This window comes from Olea europaea, chromosome 13, assembly GCF_002742605.1.
Source record: "Olea europaea var. sylvestris chromosome 13, O_europaea_v1, whole genome shotgun sequence".
NCBI classification, from domain to species: Eukaryota; Viridiplantae; Streptophyta; class Magnoliopsida; order Lamiales; family Oleaceae; genus Olea; species Olea europaea.
In genome coordinates, this window is record NC_036249.1 from 24,037,212 (window position 1) to 24,061,013 (window position 23,802).

The 23,802-nt window shown below is 33.6% G+C and overlaps 3 protein-coding genes across 6 annotated transcripts; 2 read left to right on the top strand and 1 right to left on the bottom strand.

Annotated features, from left to right (window-relative positions):
- The first annotated feature begins 1,060 nt into the window (after positions 1–1,060).
- Positions 1,061–8,214, top strand: LOC111407960 (signal peptidase complex catalytic subunit SEC11A-like). Its single transcript, XM_023037685.1, has 8 exons — positions 1,061–1,243; positions 2,175–2,287; positions 2,891–2,962; positions 4,347–4,382; positions 5,534–5,579; positions 5,739–5,826; positions 7,618–7,675; positions 7,823–8,214. Exons 1-8 carry the CDS (start codon positions 1,165–1,167, stop codon positions 7,871–7,873), a joined length of 543 nt encoding a protein of 180 aa, XP_022893453.1. The 5' UTR covers positions 1,061–1,164; the 3' UTR covers positions 7,874–8,214.
- A 1,070-nt stretch (positions 8,215–9,284) lies between these two features.
- Positions 9,285–14,334, bottom strand: LOC111407961 (uncharacterized protein At2g34160-like). The gene is made up of 5 exons (XM_023037686.1): positions 14,025–14,334; positions 13,774–13,822; positions 11,516–11,578; positions 9,885–9,949; positions 9,285–9,625 (listed from the first exon to the last, which is right to left on the bottom strand). The coding sequence occupies exons 1-5, from the start codon at positions 14,142–14,144 to the stop codon at positions 9,542–9,544; spliced, it is 381 nt and encodes a 126-aa protein (XP_022893454.1). The 5' UTR covers positions 14,145–14,334; the 3' UTR covers positions 9,285–9,541.
- A 1,819-nt stretch (positions 14,335–16,153) lies between these two features.
- Positions 16,154–22,331, top strand: LOC111407962 (3-hydroxyisobutyryl-CoA hydrolase-like protein 3, mitochondrial). 4 transcript variants are annotated; one of them, XM_023037690.1, is made up of 11 exons: positions 16,154–16,462; positions 16,618–16,719; positions 16,899–16,943; positions 17,183–17,235; positions 18,282–18,416; positions 18,565–18,661; positions 19,320–19,449; positions 20,472–20,650; positions 21,132–21,259; positions 21,357–21,458; positions 21,897–22,331. In XM_023037690.1, the coding sequence occupies exons 1-11, from the start codon at positions 16,225–16,227 to the stop codon at positions 21,993–21,995; spliced, it is 1,308 nt and encodes a 435-aa protein (XP_022893458.1). In that variant the 5' UTR covers positions 16,154–16,224; the 3' UTR covers positions 21,996–22,331. The 4 variants fall into 4 exon arrangements, with proteins under 4 accessions (XP_022893458.1, XP_022893455.1, XP_022893456.1 ...); XM_023037687.1 differs by lacking the exon at positions 17,183–17,235 and having other exon boundaries at positions 16,899–16,963; XM_023037688.1 differs by lacking the exon at positions 16,899–16,943.
- Positions 22,332–23,802: the final 1,471 nt, after the last annotated feature.

Genomic DNA, 23,802 nt, shown 5'->3' on the forward strand with positions numbered 1-23,802 from the left:
ACTAAGCACTAATATTTAGGAGATCAAATTCGATTGAAATTTGACTATGTTTGAAATTTTAAGTTGCTCGTAAGGAAACCCAAAATGCACCAAGTATTGGTTTTGGAGATGTTATTTGAAGTGAAAATATATTTTTTTTTTTGAGAATATATGGTTAAAAAATAGGAAAAAATTATGAGTTCACAAACAAATTATTTTATTGAAATAATGTTATTGAAAATAAGTTTGAAAAAAACAATTAAATAAGCTATAGGAAAAAAATGAAGACTAAATCTGCTTCTTCATGGTCTATTTTGCCCATGATTCAACTAAACATAATATTTTTAATTTTTAAGTAGATTTTGAGAAATATTTGATAAAATATATGATTGAAAACGCGATTAAAAAAAAAAAACTATGAATTCCCTTAAATATATAACTAAAAATTAATTTTGAAAAATGGAGCCAAATATAGCTTGTTTAAGCCCCATTTTGGAAAATATTGCATTTCGAAATAGTGTTTTTTAAAGAATGTGTGATTAATAAATAAGAAAAAATTTCAATTTATATGTAAAACTATTTTATTGAAAATGATTTTTTTTAAAAAAGAATTTTTAGTAAAACAAGGTTCAAACAAGGACTTCATAAAACTCCCGTTTGGCCTCCATTATTTGGATATATAATGAGGGAATAGTTTTTTTTTTTTTTTTTTGAAAAATTGATGATTGTAAAAGAATGAAAATTTTTTTATTTACGTAAAATATTATTTTATTTAAGATTTTGTAGTTAAAAATAAAAGAGGAAAAATTTAAATTAAATTGATGAATTTTAAAAGGCACCAAACGGTTGACAACTCACCAATTTTAAGGTGCCAAAATTTCAGAGGTGTGCAGAACAAAACTTGACTCAGCCCGAATATAGCCTTGTTTAAATAGTGATTAATAAAATATGTGTGATTAAAAATTAAAAAAAAAATTTAAATTTACCGATAATATAATTTTATTAAAAAATATATGATTGAAAATAACTTTAAAAAAAATGAACTTCGAGAAGAACGAGGCTCACCTCCATATTTCTTTTATTTTAATCCTTGTAAACCTGCCGTTCTAACAGGGTTTTTCGCGTTTCGCTTCAGAACTGAAAATTACCCACACAGTGAGTGAGAGAGAGAACGGCGCGAGAAAAATGGGGTGGATCGGAGAGCAGATCGATTCAATCAAATCTCTACAGTTCAGACAAGTCCTTACGCAAGCGATTAGCCTCGGTTCGTCAGTTAATCCTTTCTATCACTCTGTATCTGTGTTTGTGATTATGGATGCAGGCGTGCAGTAATTTTCATTCTGTTTAGGTTTTCATGAAATTTGATTTTATACATGGGATTTCAGAGTAAATTCGCTTTATTTTTTCCCATTCAATTATTATTTGTTTTGAGTTTGGATTTTGACTTCATTTATCCGCGGGGTTGGATTCTGAATTTAGATGTTTTAATAACGTAAGGGAAGATCTTTTAGGTCTCTTGTGAAATATTATTTTGGATAATTAATTCTACGATTTAACATTTGGGGTTATTGACATTGAAATACTGAAGACATATATTAAATGATTCATATAGCCAAACCATGTGTTTTAAACCGCATTGTACAAAGGATGGCGATTTCAATTTACAAATCACTAGAGGTGATTAACCAATGGTGGTAGCTCTGCTTTATTCTGCTCTGAACATTACAAAGAATCTAGTTTCCTGGATCTTACGTAGACTTTTTTATATTGAAATCCCATTTCCAGACCATCGCCACCATTGGTGGTTTATGAATTGACCAACAAGGTTCTTGGTGTTACGGAATGTTGATTATGTTTTTTGCACTTTTAAAACATATAATGTTTCTTTTCATGTCTAATAAATTTTCATCTTTTGAGAGGGGCCTTTTTAGATGCTTCACCGGAACATATACGATGCTTCCATTGCCCTTATAATTAGCAACATTTTTATGATGCCAAATGTAATTTCTAGGCCGTTTATTAAATTACGAGCACAGACAATGTGGCCCATTTACCTTAATGTGAATGAAATTACAGGAGTTTTTTCTTTCTTTTTTCCCCTTTTATTTCAGTTCATCTCTGTGAACGGTCAAAACCATTTTCATAGTTTTTATTCCGTCACTGTTCTCGACAAGCCATTTTACATTTTCTTTCAGGAATGATTGTAACATCTGCACTTATTATATGGAAAGGATTAATGTGCGTCACTGGTAGTGAATCACCAGTTGTTGTTGTGCTCTCCGGAAGCATGGAACCTGGCTTTAAAAGGGTGAGTTTGTCAATAGATTATATTGCTACTTCCTGCACAAATGTGATGTTACCAATTAGTTTCAATGGATCTGGTAGTTATCAGCATCTAACTCTCAAATGGATTCAAGTCAGCCTAAGTTATACGTTTTAGTTAATTGATTATAGGTGTGTGTCATAATAGTTGATTCTTATCAACTGTGTAGTTGATTGATGATGTTTGCTGCTAAGCACCCCTCTTTCTTGGGATTGATAAAAAGCATAGGTCAAGAGTATCCATTGTGCAAATCGACTTGTACTCCATGCTATATTAGAGTTACACTTTTTATTACTTCACAATTTAGGTAAATGCCAATTCTTTTTAATTTTATCTTTCACAGATTCATTAAGAGTTTTTATTAAACAATCAAAGGATCTTACCTATGCCAGTTTCTATTGACAAATAGCTATTAATTTTGTGTTTTGTTTGTTGATTTATGAGTATAGCTCTACACATACTTCCTTGCATCTTTATATTGCTAGCTTTCATATGTTTCTTATTTTGTTACAAGATTTCGTATTTCCTGCTCTCCAAGTCACATAGACAGTCAATTGCTTTCGATATTAATCATTTACTTTTGTGCAGGGTGACATATTGTTCTTACACATGAGTAAGGAACCTATTCGGGCAGGGGAGATTGTGGTGTTTAATGTTGATGTACGTAGTCCCTAATCTTATTTTGTTTTGAGTATCATTTATTTTTCTCACTTTATAAGTTTTCTTAGATGACTTATTATTTGTTAGTTCATGGACCAATTTTCCCATATCATATTAAGATAAACACGGGAAAAGTAATATATTTATGGACAACTTCATTTTTCCCAGTAAATGTTTAGAGGAAAATAAAGTTCATTTAGCACTAACAGTAGGGCAAGTAACTCGAAGTATGAGTTCCTGTCACTGTTGATTTCTTACTACTTACTAGGCATCATCACCCACTACTTGTATGCTCAACATTTTAAAAGGTACAAATCTAAAACAAAATTTATTTATTTGTTTGGTAAAATATGAGCGTTTAATTAATGCTACTTGCAATTCTCCACCTGCCTATATGTTTTCATATTACAGTTCCAGAGAAGGACCATATTTATCATTTCTAAGGAAAATTATCGATATACCATGGTTAAAATCTTATATCAAGGTAACTACGATGCTATAGGACATTTTCATGAGAGAGAATATTTATTCGGTAGAAAAGGGTGTTCTAGTGGAATGAATCAAATTCCTTTTTATAAATATACAGATGATTGGAGGTTAACTATGAATGGTTATCCCAAAATAAGGATTAGCACCTTAAAGAATATTCAGTACCAGATGTCAAAAGAGAATGACGATAAAAGAAAAAAACACCCGCAGACCTATAGTGCCTATATGAATGAATTAGTTGGAAGGAGATTAATAGAGTGAAAATTATTGAAAAAGACTGGAGACTCAATGAGGACTCAAAAATTCAATTATGACAAAAAAGGTGATGTGCCGACTGCTGATCTTTGACAGTTATAGTTGATGTGAATATAACTGATGAAAGAGATGCATGATAAGTCAACAACTTATCAAAATTAGAAAGGGCAGATGAGTGGATTAACTGGAGCAGATCAATTGAGCAGAAATTGATTAATTGCATTGTCTTTGGAGGGCTATATTCACATATCCTTACCTCTACATGCTGTGAGGATGTTGATGGTGAATTGATTGACATTGTTAAAAAGAACGATGAACTTTAGATGTACTTGGGGATTTAAGTGAAACGATACATTTGATTGTTTTAGTGGACGTGGTGATACCTTGACATTTGAATGAGTTGAATGTCATCTATCTGATTTGAGAAGCAAGTTCAAAATAATCGCTTCAGGATTGAAGAAGCACTTGTTCTGAATTCAAAACATCCACTCTTATACGAGCTCCAGGATTTTAACTTAGAAGGAATTTTCCAAATGCTTCCCATCAGTTAGATATCATGTTTAGGCATTTGTTTTGATAATGTTGAAGTTTGCAGTATATTTACTGACGAGTATATTTCTTTCTTTTTGCTTTGTGTCAGGGGCGTGAAATTCCTATTGTCCACCGAGTCATTAAGGTAAGAATGATAGTGAATATTTTTTCTTATTTTTCTCATTTTTTTCTCTTTGCATTTGTATGTATCCTTGGGACTTTAGTAGTACTGGATTTTCTGTTAATAAAAGGACTAATATATATATATATATATTTTTATTTATTTATTTATTTATTTATTTTTGCAATGAGTGAATGGGAATAATGGTAAGTTTTTTTTATTGGATAAGTGAGAAAATGATGACGAGGGAAAGCTGGGAAGTAGAAGAGGGAAACAGCAAGCTTACTTCATTATGTTACCTTTTAAATATTGTTGAAAAAGAAACTAGACATAGGAAAATAGGAAACAGTAGGTGTACACACGTGAAACTCTATTTTCCTCTTCAAGGTTACAGTAATATTATTGAGCTCTTAAATTGTTTATTCTTGTTATATTTCCCTTTCATTTGTTTCACATTAAGTGATACTATTTCTATGTATTGGGAAGTGCGAAGGTGTGAAGCTAGTCGATCTCTCTGCTAATCTAATTCAGTAACTTTGCATTTGCTTTGCATTCTTGTTGTCTATCTTTCTAGTCATATTTAGTTAGTGTAATTTTTTGGTAATGCAGTTTGACATAGAAGACATTGATTAGTAAAATTTCGAATATGGAATCAAATATTGAATTGAAATGTGTTGACTCTGTGTCCATTTACTCCTGTTGGCTATTTAACATTACCAGAGTCTACATCTTGTTCTGTTGAGACAGCTAGAATGATGAAGGCAGATGAGGTTCCAGCATGGTGTAGGTTACTTTATCTTTCCGACAAAGTTAGTTCAACTCATGAGGGAATACAATTTAAGGCTGTGAAAACTATATCAGAAAAGGGATTGAAATCTGCCATAGTCCTGATTAGAGAGAACAATTATTCGCTGAAACAATAGTGATATTTGAATACTCTTCTTTTAAACTCTCACCTAATATTTTGTTCCAATTCAAACGGGAGTTCACTTTCCAGAGGTGTCATGATGTATGTTATGTTGCACGAACATCCAAACTGGCTGCAGTGGTTATTAGTCCACTTACACATATTACTTGTTATGCTTGCCATATAAGAGAAGTTATTTCATCTTCCTGCTGTCTCATTTTTCTTATCCTTCCTATTACATTAAACACAATGATGTTCTTTTCTTTAGGTTCATGAGCGCCAAGACACAGGAGAAGTTGATATCCTGACAAAAGGTACCATATATTTGAATTATTAATTTATGAAGCTATATACATTTGAATCAGTTTCAACTTTAATGCATTTTAATGCTAAACAATTCAGTTTACAATTGATTTCCTTCTATGCATTTGTCAGACAGTGACAACTAGTTATTTCTGTGTCTGATGTTACAGGAGATAATAATTTTGGGGATGACAGGCTTCTGTATGCTCATGGTCAGCTCTGGCTGCAAAGGCATCACATCATGGGAAGAGCTGTTGGGTAAGTTGATGGTTGGAAATGTTCTTGCACAATTATATATTAAATGGGCAGCTAGTTTCCTATATTTTAAGTTCTGGTTAGAAGATAAAAGGATACTTATCTTTTTGGGAGTAATTGACTTACTTTTTTGTGGTCTATGATGAATTATGAACTTTTTAAGTCTCCTAACATGTAGTCAGGAAAAAACTTGAATTTAGATGAACTTAGTCCATTTGGTAGCCCTTCTCTACAACACTCGTAGACATGTATTTGTTATGCGTGGCCCAGCTAATTAGTTTTACCCCACAGGTTCTTAATACTAATAGCAAAAATGATGCCCATGGGTATGGTAGGGAAACCACTATTCCACAAGGGAACTATCAATAATCTTGCTTTAGAAGATACTAGCAATGTGCTCGAACTAAATTGACCAAGCAATGTCAATAGCAGCATCTTTTCAAGAACTTCCATTCTTTCTAAATTCTCAAAATATTTGTACTTCAGAAAGAAATCAATGATGGAGAAAGAAATCAATGATGGATTGTAAGAAAACAGGTTCCCTGGAGACTGCAAACAAAAACCCATATAATGCCAGAAGCGCATTGTATTTTTCTTCCACTTGACTTGAAAGAAGGAAAATCCCAATAAATTGGAACACAATTTACATTTTCCTTTATGTCTCCAACACACGAGACAAAAAATTGGGAATAAAGACTCGTGCTATCTCCACTCTTGTAACTGATCAGAATCGCTAATTTACTCAAGAACCAAAGAACCTTGGAAGGATATTAGGCTTATGACTTGAAAGGAAATTGAGAAAGCGCCTTAGATTGAGTTAGTGAGGAGAAATATGCCATCATGAAAATGCACCTGGACTGTCTAGACGCTATCTTCCCAGTATGGAGAGGAAGAAAATGGAAGAGCTGTAACAGATCTATCAATTCTGCAAGATCATTTACATCTCTGGAATACTCGGTCTGAAATTAGCAATTGTACCGTACCATCAATAAATAAAGAAAAAAATGGAGCCATATTAAACGAACTGGTGTCAAGCGGACTAAGGAGGCATTTTATCCTTACTAAATCATTCTCAGGTGCTTTCTGCTTCCTTGTTAGTAATTATTACTCTGTCACGAGCCTATTAATGCTGGCCCGACACAAACCACGTATCTTAATATGACAGTTCATGGCAGAGTGAGATTGTGCTATACCTGTGTGGAAAGGGTGTTGCACATGGTGGGCCAGCTCACTTCACACCTGTAAATAGGATAGATGATGTAACTATGATGAGCTGCTCAAGCTGTGCCATAGGCTGTTGACGTTCGGAAGTTATAAATTAGCATAAATAATACTTGCGCTTAATCATTTATTTTTAGGCACTGAGCTTGAATGAGCTTTCTTAAGCCAAATATGAGGTGGTTGAGCAGCAGGATTCGTTCACTTAAATTCTAATGCTTACTGACTAAATGAGCAAATTGGAGTTGAGTTCTAATAGGTTACTAGCATCCAAATATATTCAGATCTAGGATTATTATGATGCCTGTGAATCCAGGTGTGATGGTGTCAAACCTACGAATTGAGATGATTTTGACTGCCTGTGTCTTTGCTGAAGGTTATCTATTTCTTTCCCGATTCTAATAATTTTGGTCATTTAAACTTTATGCACATTGTGGCCAGACCTTTGATGTGCTTGGATGTAGGTTACTAGTTAACGAGCAGTGTTAATCGGCTCGACATGATTTTATATTCTTGCTTTTTCTCATTATTCTGAATTCTGATGCACAATCTGCTCTCTTGTTTCTATCATTGCAGATTTCTGCCCTATGTAGGGTGGGTGACAATAATAATGACCGAAAAGCCAATCATCAAGGTTAGCCCTTTAAAGCTACATTTTCCGAGTAGTTCGCATAAACCGTTGATCACCCCCGTTTGTTTTATGATTTTCATGCGGAGCTTACTTAAATGATCAGAAAAAAACAGCAGGTTTAGTGTTTCACTTGGTTTGTTTCTCTTGCAGTATATACTCATAGGAGCTTTGGGATTGCTAGTAATTACTTCGAAAGAATGAGGGTTGTGAACATTGAACTTCGGAGATTAACTAGTATCGCCTCTCCGCCCAGCTCTATCGCCAGGCCCTTTCTTTGCAAGACCTGAAAAAGTAGCACGCAGACATTAAAAATTGGGCAGATCTGCATCTCTCATTTTGTAGACTGAAACGCAAAGGGGAATAGAAAACATTTTCTTGAAATTGGATTATATTATTTCATGAGCAGTGTGCTCTTCTTCTTCTTCTTCTGCTTTTTTATCCTCGTCTTTGATTTATTTTCGAGTTGAACATGTTATCGTTGATGCTGGAAATTGCTCGGACCAATTGATGAAACACTCCTAAATCAAACTTTGGAATCGAAACCTTGTTACATTGCTGTCCACGTTTGACATGATCATGACCTGTAGTTGACAAGACAATTGGAAAACTTAAAGCCGTATTAAGCCTAGGTCTAGGTTACGACGGACATTTTTATAACCTATATAATTAGTATTTTGCTGTTATTATATATAGTAAGACTAAATTTGTAGGGTTCATTCAAATTTAAGTTTAGCAGGTCAATTTGTAAATTATAACTCAGCTCCTTGGTTCTCCTCCACTTTATATAGGCTTATCAGTTATCAATATTGCTCTGAAACACCTTGCTGCTTCTCATTTCTCTTCTTTCTTGTCAATGTACATCAAGTTCGGAATTTTTATTAAACAATAAAAAATAACAAATATTAATAGAATATCAAATCTGAAACATCACAAAAGCCTCGTAACTAGTCAGTAACTTTAGGTTTCTGGTTTTGTTTCTTTTTTCTTGAAAAGGTAAGAGAGTTATTTTAAGGTGGGTTGTTTGTGGATTTTAATTTGGTGGGCTATTCTTAATTTTGAAAATATCAAGAAAAAAACAATTGATTCTTCCTTTAGTTTCTTTTGATATAATTTAATTGAAGATTTTGATTAAAGGGCTGCTTTGATTTTCAGAACTGAGAAAAACGGAAGGAAAAAACTGTCAACTTGGATTTCTTTAGAAAATAAGAAAAGAAAGTGGTGCTGGTAACTAATTTTGCTTTAATTATTCGTATTGTGACTTGAGTGTCAAATTATTTTTCATTTTTGTGTTCTAAATGAAAAGTTTTCCGGCGTTAAATTAACAAATATGCAAGTAGAAATTGCGACGAATACCAATGTTCATTTTCAGTGCTTTAAGTTTGGCAAACGATGTTATCAAAATGGTTGCACTACAAGAATTTATCAAAAAGTTGGCCTGAAAGTGAAGTTCGAGCTACTGATCGACTTCTTGAACCCTGCATGGCTTGCTCGATAGGGTAGATTATCTACCGTTGTGTCAAATCCTATTACATACTATGTACCAAACTTATTTGGCCCCAAATATACAGGTGATCCATTCCAACTGTTACTGATATCCCCATCTATAAACTAATGAAGTAAACAAAAATTGCACTATAGAACGAAAAATAGAGTCCCACAAGAAACTTTGATCCTTGCCTATATATACATTATTTTTTCACTAGCAATCAGAGAAAATTGAACAGTGCATGAAAGTTAATCAGGACAACGAGGTCTAATTAACATAATTGAATTTTGAATAGCAAGTCTGACTTCGGTCCACAACCAAAGCTACTTACTTAAAAAACATCAAAACAGAAGATTAATAAGAGAACACGCCACCTTTTAACTCTATTCTTCACCGTCTCCAGCTCTGTCATCACCAGCCGCCATCAGTTCGTCAAAATTTTCAGTTTTCCCCAAAACTATTTCGATCTAAAAAAATATAACACAGATTTCGTCAGGGGAGGTAGATAATTTAGGCCCATCAAGCACATACATTGAAATGCCAATCCCGGGTGAGTATTGGTGCTTCAAGGTTAACAATTGCTATTTGAAACAGCTTTGCACTTGTGGAACTCGGGCATTAGAAAACAACGCATTCAGGCATTCCAGGGAAAGAAAACAAAAGAAACAATGGCTGTGATATCTAAGTGTGCCCAGCCATATATCAGATTATATACTCGGTACTTACTTTGGCTTTTGAGATAGGTCGCCCTCTAGATTCATCTCTGATTTCAACAGTGGACGTCATGATCTCTGCAGCATAACAGAATCATCTTTGTTGATACATGAAATGATGAAAATACCAGGTTAAAATATTTAAGAACAATTACAGCAGGCTCCCCCAACCTATTAGAAGTACTAGGGACTTCAACAGACCATTTCTGATCATAGCAGCTAAAAGGACAAAATTTGGTTGATAACACAAACCTGCCTCTGATTAAAATAAAATTAAAAACGTCCTCCCTCCCTACTCAACTTCCTGTCGCCTCATCCCCGCCTCCGAAATGCTACCCAGGCAGGGGAAGGAGACATAGGGGAAACTGGAAGAAGCACAGATACTTATTACGTACCCGTATCCCATACATATCCAAGCTTGGATACTCTCCGATACTCATTGATACGTAGTGGATACTTTTTTTTTTTTAATTATTTTATATATTTTTGTATTTTTTTTAATTTGTCGATACGTGTCCGGTACATATTTTTTAATTATTTTCGATAAGTATCTGACACATAGACACATGAAGAAGAATGTTATTAGTGAGTTTGATTCTATTACTTACCAGTATAATATGGATTCAAAGACTTGTGGCTACTTTATGGTTCACATGTATCTTTGCTTCAAAGCATTAGTTTGAAACGTCTTGTGCAACCATCTTCTTAATATTGTGCTGAAAGAAATTGGATTGAGTATTCTTCTGTGCATTCTATGGGAACGAACAAAATAACTCCACAATGAGCTAGAAAATTGGTTTTTATTCATAACAATCTGCATCTTTTAACAAGAAAATTGGATTTCTATTCAAAAGGAGAATCCAAAATTTTAGACATCGTTGAAGATATGTTCGATACTCTTGAAGGTGTTGGATGAGGTTGTTAATCTATCATTAATTGAGCCAGAGTTGAAGAGTGTTATTTTTAGTGATAATAAAGAAACTGATGTTGATGATATTGAAGAAAATGAAGTTGGGATAATTAAGGATTAATATAAAATGCTTTAGTATTTTATTTTAGTTTTATTAGTATGCTTCCGTTTTAATTTTTTTTTTTTTTAATGAAATTATATTGAATTTTATAACACGTATCTGCTTATCCTAATTTTTTTAAACAACTTTATCGGCGTAACCGTATTGTATTTGAATTATGTATATCCATATCCGTGCTTCCTAGATTGGAGAATTGGAAATAGATGGTGGGGATCACATAGGGCAAGGATGGGGAGCACGTACTAGGGGTAGGGAAGATATCAGATGGGAGTGGGGGAAGTTTTGCTATTTTATCTACCTTTTCTACATTTTTTCTTTTCTTTTTGTTTCTTTCTAATTGAAATTATTTGGCTACCTACTTTACACTCCCAAAAAGTAAGCCATGTAGCTTTTAAATGGCCAAATAGATAGAAGACTCCACCTGGGACACTAGTTCTACAAAATAAAAATGTTGGGGACCAAATGTAACAAAAACTAAGTTGAAGCACTGCATTATGCATAGGTAGAGAGGCCTGCAGTAATTTTCCCAGCATTATGAAATGTAACATTCAGAAAGAAATTTTCAAAATAATAAATGGTGAAAAGATAATCACGTGAAAGCTGAAAGTCTTACTCTTCTCAACTGCAAATCCATTATTTTTCAGAATTTCAGCAATACTCACCACCGTGGAAATAGCTGCAAATATTGAAGAGTGCTTATCAATAATGGAGGTAAATAATAAGCCATAAAACTTAAAAATGTGGCTAGAAGTTCACCATCCCTAAGACAGGGAAGAGACTAAAATGAAAACTGAAAATATTGCAATGCAGTCCCCAAAACGAGAAAAACTGCGTACAAATTATGAAACTGTCATTGTGCAAATCATTGATATGAAGAAGTTTCAGTGAATACCATCAAAAAGAATCATATAGGCATAATATATAAAAATTTTATAGATGACTGCTCTAAATTTGGCTTTAAAGCAAACAGCACAAGATGAAATGTCAGAATTGGCAAACAGACTCAATTTAACAAATACCTTGTTTCATAGTTACGTCATTTCATGTGGTTTTAGGTCAACTTTTCCTATAAGTATATCATTAGTATTAGCTGTGCACCACATTACCTAGCCACAAAGAGGTCCATTTCGACTGAGTAAAAATGGTCTTAATTACGATGGGAGGTTGACCAAAATCTTTTAATGGAAAAAACTTTGGGAAAAGTAAATTGAAAGAAAAATTCTTGGCACCTTGTCATTTCAATTGTCCTCAACCCCACCCACCCACCCCCCCTTTTCCCCACAAAAAGAGTCCTATATTCAACCTAGCATTCATGGTGTCGTAAGATACAAAAGCAAAAGAAATTATGGCAAGCTAAATTATAATGATGAAGTTTTTCCATAGGAAGGGTCAACCTTTTTATGCCCGTTTTGTAGTTTCATTTCTAATTATTCTACTATTTAAATATCTTGATGCATTTATTAGAAAGTTTTCACAACATTTGTTTTTACTTTCCAGGATCTCATCATCTACAGCTAGTAGATCATCTCTATAGCACAGATACTTCAATTAGGATAGCATGTCTGTGTCCGACACGTATCAGACATGTGTCGATACCAATACTCCTTGGACACTCTACCATAAACATTTTCATTATTTATTAAAAATATTAATATTTTTATCACAAACTTATTAGTAAATAACAAATAGGTACTTATATTTAAAAGATTTCAACAAAAAAAATTAATAACAAGCGTAAAATTAAATTTATACTAGATTTTTAAATATTTTAATTAAGGTGTCGTGTTGGTATTTTTTTTGAAAAATCACGTGTCCGATAGTATCCGAAACGTATAATGTCGGACACACGTGTCCGTGTCAGTACATTATAGTAGATCATAATGTCGTTTCACCACTCCTAATGTTTATTGACTTTCCACGGCCATACCCGTATAATTCAAATCAACTGAATAGGATAATTTATCAATTAAATGTCTTATCTGTACAGAAAAAATAATTAAAATTGGGAGTGGTAGCCAGAAGCCAATTCCTTAAGCTATTTGAGGAAATACCCATCAGAATCTTATCAAGAAATGATGTTCAGGCAGATCAAAACGTCAATTATTCTTGCAAGTAAGCCTGCAGATGAAGAATTTTTTTACTTCATTCTAAAACGACATTCTTTCTGTTGTGTAGATTACATCAGCAGACCATAAAAGTTTGCCCCTTCACTGCAAATTTATACATCAACCTAGGTTCAAAAGAAGATACAATAGTAGAATCCTGGATTCACCACTCTAACGAAGTCCAACACAAGGAAGTGAATGAATTCTATTTGATCATGAGCATAAAATTTGAGCTAAATGCACATAAGCACTAGAACATGGAAAACAATTTAAATTAGACTGAGCAAATAAAGAACACACGGTTATGAACCCAAGAGAGGATAATTTGTAGTGGAAGTGGTCAACACCTTTTTGGATTATTTTTTAAAAGTAGTAACTAGAAACTTGGTGCATGGAACACAAGTCACAACTATTCTCCATCCAAGCACCGATCATTAACTTGGAGCATGGAACACAAGTCACAACTATTCTCCATTAGCTGAATGCAATTCATTCTTGTTAGCACATCACATTAATAACCAGAAATACAGAAACAGGGCCTTGCAATTACTAATTCAGATTCTTCACATGAATGTTGTACTTAAAACCAACAACAAAGAGAAAGAATAGAAAGAGGGGGAAATGCTTGGTTTAAGACTTGCTTGCTAGAAGCAATCATAACATCTATAAAGAGGACCATAGTGGCCCCAGAATTTTTTAACAAAGGGGGGGGGGGGGGGGGGAGAAAGGAAACAACAACTGAGAGAATGAAAAGGTGAAACAGTACCCATTCCTAGTGCAGAAAGTCCCACCTCGTTGTGCTGCTGCATGTACCTCTGCACATACAATATATACCAATATCAGACTCACGCAATCAAGAACCCACATTTACTATCTTCCATACACGAGCTTAGAATATCTATATACAGATAAAAGAATAAAAAACAGATGGGAAAAAAAAAAAAAAACGATTTTCCTCCCCGATAAAAGAAATAGAAAAAATATATATAAAAATCATATAAGAAGAAATATATATACCTTGGCGAGGTTGACGTAAAAGAATAGAGGCTTTTTAGTGTTGGAAACCTGGATTCGATTCCTCTTGTTAGACTCGCCGGCGATGTCAATGTTGTTTACTCCTTCGGTGATCTCTTCCATTTTTATCGATTTCTGCAACCCTAATTGAGTTGAAGGAGTCAATATATATATTATTTTGTATATGTAGTCAGTATTTTGTTGGAGAAAAATGACAATAATTAGCAATGGAAGTGCCGGGGCTTTAAGTTTGTTGCAGAGCGAGGGTTTACGTTTAAGCTGGGATTTGGTTTATTTCCCTGTAAACTGGGGTTCAACTGCGGGAAATACTGTTTTACCCGATTTGCCCCTCGTCTATATATATATATATATATATATATATTTTTTTTTAATTATGAAATGGTGATCTGAACACTCAAAGCTTAAATCCCTAACATTTCGAGTTCTATTAACTTGATATATTAACAAATTAAATTTTCTTTACGTCAACGACAAGTTAAATAATTCCAAGAGAGAAATGAAGTCCAATGAAGTTAATACAGAACAGAAGAATTAAGCTCTCGTTTGTTTCTCATTTTTGGAAGAATGAGAATGAAAAATATAGTCGTTACGAACCCCACACAAGAGATAGAAATTCAAATTTCGTGACTTAATGTGATAGATAACGATTATATTTTTCATTTTAATGAGAAAAGAATGAGAATTTAGGTCAAAATGAACCTAAAAAGCCTTTTTTAAAAATGAATGTTCAAAACATTTTTTACAATTTTTTAGTAGAGTAAAAAGTTACACATATTGTTTGACATAACAAAATCTCTAGAACATGTCCAGCAACTCGATAAAATAAAAATCTAATGTCACTAATGTTTGAAATATATTTTGAAAATAATCTTTGGATCACCAGCATACGAATTCATTCACATCATGTCATTCCACCCACTATCATTACACACTTTCCACCAAAAAATTTGAAAAATAGAAAGGGTGAGTAACAAATTATTAATTATACACAGTAACACACTTATAGTCTATCTTGTCTAACCATTCTGCAAATATGTATACTCAAAAATTTCTTACAAGCTGATTGAAAAGTTCACATCACGAGAATGATATCTAATAAAAGCGTTGCCAATAATCAAAAGGCCAAAATTGACGTCCAAAAGTTTAAACTGATTTGTCCAATGATTAATTTATCTCAAACGTTAGTATGGAAACCTAAATATAGAAACATATAGGACAGTACTCCTGCACATAGCATAACGAAAATTTGTTTTTGATACACAAGACTAAAAAAATTAAACATTGAAACAACCCAAAAAGATCATGTCCCCTTTATTTTCTTCAAGCTAACTTGCTATAAATTTATAATTAATATTTGAACGTAGCTGGCATAACTTTGTATGAATAACAGGGAAAGATTTGGCTTGAAAAAAGAAAGTCGTGAGGAAAACAATATTGTGTCATGTATGTGTACGTTTTATGAATGAGAATTGACGATTGACTATTCATTCATTTATAAAACTCGTGTATACATAGAGTCCATTTGAAATTTACCTTCAAATAGACTTGTTGAGATTTTCAAGGATAACCTTGTACTCAATCAAAATTGATTCCTAGTCGAGAATCAATCTCCCAATCCCAAAGATTCACGTTAAAAATTTAGGTAGTGGTTGGTTTGTATTTTCATTTTTAATACGATTTTTAGTTTTCTTCGAAAACAGTCGTTTTCTACGTTTTGAGCGTTTTTGACATATATAACTGAAAACGCTGAAAATGATAAAAAGTCGTTTTGCGTTTTCAGTTATAAATTTTAACTTGTTTTCGAAAATGCGTTTTCGAAAACAAAGGACCAAACGCGTTTTCTACGTTTTCGAAAACGAAAAATGGGCCGAAAACGGCAAACCAACCACGACCTTATTTGGCCCTTGTTTGACCCCATTTTTCAATCAAAATACATTTTTTAACAGTGATTTGATTTCATTTTAACAACATATTTTTTCAATAAAACAATATTACAAGTAAATTCATGATCTTTCTTTATTTTTTAATTATACATTTCTCATCAACATATTATTTAAAAATGTATTTTCTTTGACGAAAATAGAGCTCAAATGAGGGCACGAGGTAGCTCGAGACCATGAAAATTTTCGGAAGGCCGTCTTTTTAAGAAAAAACCTCTTTATCACGGTAGTGTGTGAAAATTATGAGAAGTTTAACTGGGGTTCAGCGATTAACCCAATCATACCACTTTCTCTTCAGCAATTCATTTCACTCTACAAAACCCACCTGCAGTAATTTCTACAGATCCTTTCAACCAGTTAAAAACTTCACGATAATGGCCTCAAATGGAGCTGATGAGTTCGTCAGAGGAAATGTGTTCCCAAATGGCGTCGCTCTCATCACTCTCGATCGTTCCAAAGCCCTCAACGCTATGAACCTAGGTTTTTAAGTTTAACATCCCTAATTGATGGTTATCTATTATATTCAGTGGTAGAAATTTAAATTTTTTAATGGCTGCCCGAATTTGGTCGAGGGAGCGAAGTGAAATGGGCAATTGATTTTTTTTTCCTTTCTTTCTTTTGAATATCTGATGCAGATATGGATATAAAATATAAGAGCTTTCTTGATGAATGGGAAACTGACCCAAGGGTCAAGTGCGTTCTGGTTGGAAGTAGCTCCTCTCGTGCCTTTTGTGCAGGTTATTGAAGCATTGTTTCTACGTCTAATATCTTTTTATGTGCAATTTGCTTTTAGTATCTGCAATTTAGTGTTTATCTTTTAAAAGGGGAGTTCTATTCTTACTTGTCTTTCTGAAATTTGACTGTTTTTCCAAGTGTTTGGGGAGCTATGGAGGTTAATCATTCATGGTCAATGCAGGAATGGATATTAAGGGGGTTGTAGCTGAAATTCAAAAAGACAAAACCACACCTCTTGTGCAAAAGGTTTTTCTAGCTTCATGAATATGTGCTATAAGTACTTGTGGCATGTAATCTGAGCTTGTTAGATGATCATCAGTGTGAATGGAAAAGTAGAAATTCATCATGCTAATATCAGTTCTTTTTGTTTGCTGTATAGTTATACAATTTGTGAACCAGATATAAAATTGGATAAATTAACTTAGGCAATGAATGCTAAACCTCTATTGACGACTTTATATGCAGGTGGTGATGTCAAGATGATTACGAGAAAAAACGAACAGTCAGATATGATTGAGGTCTTGTAACATCCATTAACTGAATAATACTGAGTCAGAACCACCTAAATTCCAAATTTAGAGAAACTTATTTTGCCATTGAATATGAATTTATAGTTAGAAAACTGTCAAATACTGTAAAAAAACCTACTTTATCAGCTGATTTACTCGATACAATGACATTAACGGGGATACCATGTCTTCACATGGTAAACATTCGTTGCACGGACCAACTTAACTGTTTCTGTGCAGATGCTATGGATACACATGCATAAACAAGCTTTACAATTGGAATTTTAATGAACTAGCTTGATGAAGTTTGCTGACGAACAAGCATTACATATTTATCTCTGTCTCCACATCGCGAAGCAAAATAAAATTGAATTTTCTTATGAAGTAAATTCTTTTCCTTGGTTTTCGTGAATCATTCATGAAAAAATATCTTGCATTTCATGAATTTTATAGAATAATGTCACTTGTAAACACACTCAACACATGGTTTGAATATGCTGCAATGAGGATGAGCCCTGTTCTTTCCAATCAGTTTTTATTACGTTTTGAACATTATAGAGTAACTCAAAATATCAAGTAAAGTACCTGTCAATTCCCTTTGCGATAAGCCTGGATGGATTGCAAAAGCTTATTACACTCCTTTAGAAGTTACTCAGCTTGTTGGAATATTGTCTCTATCCTTGTTATCATCATGCTATGACATGAGATTGCAAGTACCTTTTTGTGAAAAGAGAAAATGAAATCCTTATATGACCATTAAGTGCCAAAGATTGCAAGCTGCTTTTTTGCTTGTTTCTTTCAATGTATGTGCTCCATGATTGTGATTACACCTTCAACATATAAATATTTAAATTCTGTTGATGAAGAAATTTTTGCAGCACACAGTTTATCCTTGTCTGATAATTTACATTTAAATCTTGTTATAAAATATTTTCCATTTTTATGTGATAGATTAATCAGCATTTTGTTGGAGATTTGACATTTTTTCGTGACAAGTTTTATTTTTAAAGTCATTTGACATTAAATTATTCTTATAATCCCAAATTCCTCTCCAGGTGTTCACAGCTGAATATTCGCTAATATGCAAAATTTCTGAGTACAAAAAGCCTTATATCAGCTTGATGGATGGTATTACAATGGGCTTTGGGATTGGCCTATCTGGTCATGGTCGGTACAGGATCATTACTGAGGTAATCTCATTCTATAGTGGAGTTTTGGTTCCACAGCTTAGATGGAAACATGCGCCAAGTACTACTATCTAAGTTATTTGCCTTATATTATTATTTCAGAGAAGTGCCAAGTACTACTATCTAAGTTATATGCCTAATATTATTTCAGAGAACTGTCCTTGCCATGCCAGAAAATGGAATTGGCTTGTTTCCAGATGTTGGTTTTGCATATATAGCTGCACAAAGTCCAGGAGAAGGGGCAGTAGGTTAGCTTTTTGTTATTTCACTGGCACTTTTCCTTCCTCTAGAAATTGTTATATTGTTATTATCCTTCTTAAGAGGAAATATGGTAGATTTCTTCAAGGATCGCATGATTAGTTCAGGGATGTGTCCAACTGTTTCCCTTATCCCAAAAAATCAAACTCTAGAAGATTAAGTGGTTTTCTAGTATTTGCGAGGATCATGGAAAACTGTTTTAGCAATGAGATTGAAGAGGGATTTGGAAGACATGATCTTGATTATTCCGGGGATTTTGTGCAAGGGAGACTAATCTTAGGTTTGTCATTAAAGATTAATGAGTCAGTTGAGTACAGGGCAATGAAAAGGTGGTTTTAGTGTTTAAGATTGATTTGGAGAGGGCATTTGGCCATTTTAATTGGTATTGGTGAATAGTCACTATTGTACTCCCTAGTCTTTAGGGATCCTACGGAAGTTAATTATTAATGCCTCAGATAGATTTGTGGTGTTGCCTCCGCAGATTTTGTAGTGTTGCATGTTTAAGTTTGACACCCTCCTTATGTACTGATATTTTGCTAATTTGGAAATCAACGCATGGTTAATTGCTGAAAAATATAGATGAAGCTCCCACTTTAACAGGTCTTATTCTTCGATCCATTTGTCTTTTCATCTACTTGAATTTTGCAGGGGCTTACCTTGGACTGACTGGAAATAGGGTATCAACTCCAGCTGATGCTATATATGTAGGCCTCGGAACACATTATGTGCCTTCTGGGAACTTGGATGCATTGAAGAAAGATCTATTAGCAGCCACCTTGTATGTATTTCATTTCTTCGTAAAATCTTATGTTTCATGTTTAAGTTTGACACCCTCCTTATGTACTGATATTTTGCTAATTTGGAAATCAACGCATGGTTAATTGCTGAAAAATATAGATGAAGCTCCCACTGTAACAGGTCTTATTCTTCGATCCATTTGTCTTTTCATCTACTTGAATTTTGCAGGGGCTTACCTTGGACTGACTGGAAATAGGGTATCAACTCCAGCTGATGCTATATATGTAGGCCTCGGAATACATTATGTGCCTTCTGGGAACTTGGATGCATTGAAGAAAGATCTATTAGCAGCCACCTTGTATGTATTTGATTTCAGAACAAAATCTTATGTTTTGGTGTCTGGTTTAGTAATGTGAATCTGATTTGGCTGATGATGGCAAATTGGCCAACATTTTTAAATTTGAAGACCTATTTTATGAGAAAAAAATAGACGTTAGTTTCATTTGATTTGATTTGATCTCATTTAATTTATTTTCTTTCCATATTATTAGTTAGGAAGTTTCGATTGGGATTATTTTATTTTATATTTGAAGTTTTTAAAGTAGGAGTAGGATTTCACGATTAAAGTGAAATTGAATTGAATACAGAGAGACTGAATTTTCCATCTCCCAATTTCTTTTTCCTTCTCTCTCTTCTTCTGTTTGTTTCTCCTGTTAGCCAACAGCTGGACATGAATCTGTATTTGTTATTAATGAACATTGTCAAATGAGGTTTATGGTATTTTATCTGTCTGGATTCGTGCTTGAATATTTTGAATTTACTTCTCTTTCTTCACTGAAAGGAACGTTGTCTAGAGTGATCAGCATGATCAGAAAGTGTTCCTTTGTATTCGTTAAAAATGATGTTTTAACTGGGGTTGCTTGGTTTTTATTTTGGTCTCACTCCATAGTACATATTCTGCTAGACTGTCTTAACGAAACAATTTGATGCAGTGGAAACTTTATTATTAGAAAGCTAGCTTCTATCAGTCTATCATTCTGGAAAATTATGTTTTCCATGCAGTTCCGAGGACCCAGATCAGGAAATCAAAGCAATGCTGGAACAATATAGCACAAACCCGGAGTCTGAACCTCGTCTGAAGTTGCTTTTACCTCGGATAATTTCAACTTTTGGAGGTAATAAGTCTGTTAAGGAGATGATCGAGGAGCTGGAAAAACATCAGGAAAGTACCGATACCTTGGGTAAGATAGTGTCAAATTGTCAGCTGCGCATGTTATGGAGTGCACGTGTTGGATTTCTTGTTCATTGATGTTAAGAAACATGTTGAACATTTATTAATTTGGTAAAAGTACACCACTGGCTCCCATTCTATTGCCCAAGTAGCAGGTTGGATCCAGTCTTTCATTATAGCTGCACTGGTAGTCCCCAGTTGCAGAAACCATTAGAAATTCCTTTGAATTACCATATGGTCCTCACATCTCCAACTTTATAAAATTAGGTTTTGCTTCCCAATTTGGACTGACAGCTAGAAACTTGAAGTTAGATGTTTCCATGGGCCGTATGACTATTTAACGAAAAGATTCTGTTAGCGAGGATTGATTGTGCAACTACATTGGAAGTTTGGGATGAACTTGATATTGGGGGAATATATTGGTGATGAATGGTGTGATTTCTCCTATTAATTATTATCCTTTATGCTATTTTCTACTGTGTTCTTGGCAGTGGCTGAGTGGGCAAAGGATGCCTTGCAAGGGCTCAGTAAAGGAGCCCATTTTTCACTTTGCCTCACACAAAAGCATTTCTCAAGAGTTGCATCTGCTAGAGGAAAAAGTGACCAAGATTTGTCTAAGGTGATAAATTTGTCTTGCTTTCAATTCTTTGGCCTGGATGACATTAAAATTTTTGTAATGTTACCCTGTGTTAATCATCTTTCAAATCTCTCTCTAGCTGACTGGTGTGATGAAAGCTGAATATCGCATAGCTATAAGGTCGTCTCTTCGAAATGATTTTGCTGAGGGTGTTAGGGCTGTCTTGGTGGATAAAGATCAGGTCACTTCTTACACTTGGGTTTTTATTTTTTATTTTTAATTTTTTTTTTTAAATTTCCATTTCCATTCAATGAAGAAAATTTTTCACTAGTTCCTTTTGTCCATTAGTTTGGCGCTCCTTGATTACACAATATATAACAGCTTCTTCAGACGTTCTTTTATTGTTTTATTTATATTTTTGGTGTATTTTGTCTGAGCAGTTTGCATAGAGTTGGGCAAGCTGTGAGCTCACATTTTTCCCCTTCAAAGTGGGCTAAACTTCAAAATGCATTTCTTTTAATTGCCTCTGATAAATTTGTCTGCATTATCAGTACGCAAAAACAGCAGTAAAGATTGCACGGTTATCTTTAACTCGTGATCTGGATGAATGAAAACTAAGAAATTGGGATTTTTTTCAATGTTATTTATAACTAATTAACTTTTATTTGCTCTCTGACAGAACCCAAAATGGAATCCTTCAAGCTTGGAAGAAGTGAAAACCGATGAAGTAGAATCTCTTTTCGAACCCTTGAGTTCAGAAGAAGAATTGCGTGTGTGAGTCGTGGGCTTGCAATTCTCGCACCTTCGTGCATGAAGAGATCAATGGCTTCTTATTTGGATGTACCAAAGCTATGTGTCGATGGTTGGCTCCTGTTGATTCTATCCTGCCCAATAGGTGCAAATAAACAATAAAAGGCAGAATTCGGACTCTCTCTTTTTTTTTTTTTTCGGTCCTTTTTTAAGGACAGTGTGTGATGGCTACAGGTTCATGATATGGCTGCCCTTCGTTCTTATTATATTTGATTCCCGGAATAGTCTACTAGACAATATTGATAGTACGATGCATAAGATTATGTTAGGATTTGAGATATGCAAGTGGTGGTGATTCAACAAATTGAGATTTTAAATTTTTTAAAATTGTTATGTCGTCTCCAATAAGGATTGAATAATTAGCATACACGAGAAAAATTAAAAAAAATATAGCTAATGTCAGATGCTCCTTTCTCCAGCTGGTTTGAAGGAGTTGGTGATATTAAATGGATTGAGTGGGGCTATTTAATTCGTTCATTGTCGGGTTCAGCTCGACTACGTAAGATAGCTTGTGCACGTATACAAGACGGATTGAGGGCAAGCTAGTTCGTTTCCAAAAATCTCGGGTCCTTTGGTGGGTTGAGTTGAGTTGGCTCGTGAGACACTAGTGGCTGAGTTAAAATTATGGCAAGTATTTTGGAGAATCAATACTTTGTAAAATTTGTGGGCTCTCATATATATCGGAACGAGAATTACAAAAAATTCATATTCATATTTGTTAAAACTTGAAGTTTCGTCTTAGAAAGTAAATCTTATTAAGGAGAGTAGTTCAAATTCTAACAAGTTGGTCTATCATTTTTTTTTTAATCTTAATTTGATAGGAGATTTTTATTCTTTAGCATGTCATCACAAGAAGGTGGTTTGTTTGAATGGATCAATCTTGAAATTCGCGTGTTCAATTTTTTTTGAAGTTTAATCAAATCAAATCGTTCATTTGAATTTGATAGGCTTTGATACTATATTAAATTTGGAACTTCATCTTAAAAGTCAACATTATTAAGAGAAATAGTTCAAATCCTTACAAATTGATCTATATATATTTTTTTATCTTTATTCGTTATGAGATTTTTATTCCTTAACAATATTCATATAATAGAGCTAATTTTTAATAGCATAAACCTAATTTAATAGCCTAATAATCACAAATAATAATTAAATTGAATATAATAAATTTTCACACACAATTTCCTACTCAGCAATTGCTGCCAGTACCCTTTTATTTTCTTTTATTTATTTTTTTGGGTACATATAACAGCTCTCTTAATACAATTATATTTTAACGAGGGGTAGATAAAACTCCCGAATCTGACCGACCAAACTGAATTGAGCGGTTCTTCTTAAAAAAATATAACGGGTATCTAAATCCAGAACTGATGGGTTCGGTTCGATTTTTAGTTCTAGATCAAAACCCGAAAAATCGAATAAAAATCGAATTTCCGTGATTTTGTTAATTAATTTATTTTAAGTAAGTAAAATTATTTTATTTTTTATAAATAAATTTGTTAACTAGTTAATTTAATTCAAACTAAAAAATATGATTTTCCTATTTCTAATTTTCAATTCAAAGTCAAATTAATCAAATTAACCTAAGTTTTATCCAAATCTGTTACTCTATCGTAATACCGTTTCTACGATCTATAGAAATCGAATTAAAACTTGACAACGTCTCTCTTAATTATTTTGAGTTTGTTATCTTCCTCTTTCTATGATTTTAACAATCAAATATATGAAGAATTTAGCAAAAAAAGATACAAAAGACACATAAGATTGGACTA

Coding starts and splice junctions, on each gene's coding strand:
- LOC111407960 (XM_023037685.1), top strand. CDS start 1,165: ATGGGGTGGATCGGAGAGCAGATCGATTCAATCAAATCTCTACAGTTC. Junction 5,827..7,617: donor ATCATGGGAAGAGCTGTTGG/GTAAGTTGATGG, acceptor CTATCATTGCAG/ATTTCTGCCCTATGTAGGGT. Junction 7,676..7,822: donor CCGAAAAGCCAATCATCAAG/GTTAGCCCTTTA, acceptor TTTCTCTTGCAG/TATATACTCATAGGAGCTTT.
- LOC111407961 (XM_023037686.1), bottom strand. CDS start 14,144: ATGGAAGAGATCACCGAAGGAGTAAACAACATTGACATCGCCGGCGAG. Junction 9,950..11,515: donor TGGATTTGCAGTTGAGAAGA/GTAAGACTTTCA, acceptor GTTATGCTGCAG/AGATCATGACGTCCACTGTT. Junction 9,626..9,884: donor GACCTATCTCAAAAGCCAAA/GTAAGTACCGAG, acceptor ATATTTTTTTAG/ATCGAAATAGTTTTGGGGAA.
- LOC111407962 (XM_023037690.1), top strand. CDS start 16,225: ATGAGAAGTTTAACTGGGGTTCAGCGATTAACCCAATCATACCACTTT. Junction 21,260..21,356: donor GTGACCAAGATTTGTCTAAG/GTGATAAATTTG, acceptor ATCTCTCTCTAG/CTGACTGGTGTGATGAAAGC. Junction 21,459..21,896: donor TCTTGGTGGATAAAGATCAG/GTCACTTCTTAC, acceptor GCTCTCTGACAG/AACCCAAAATGGAATCCTTC.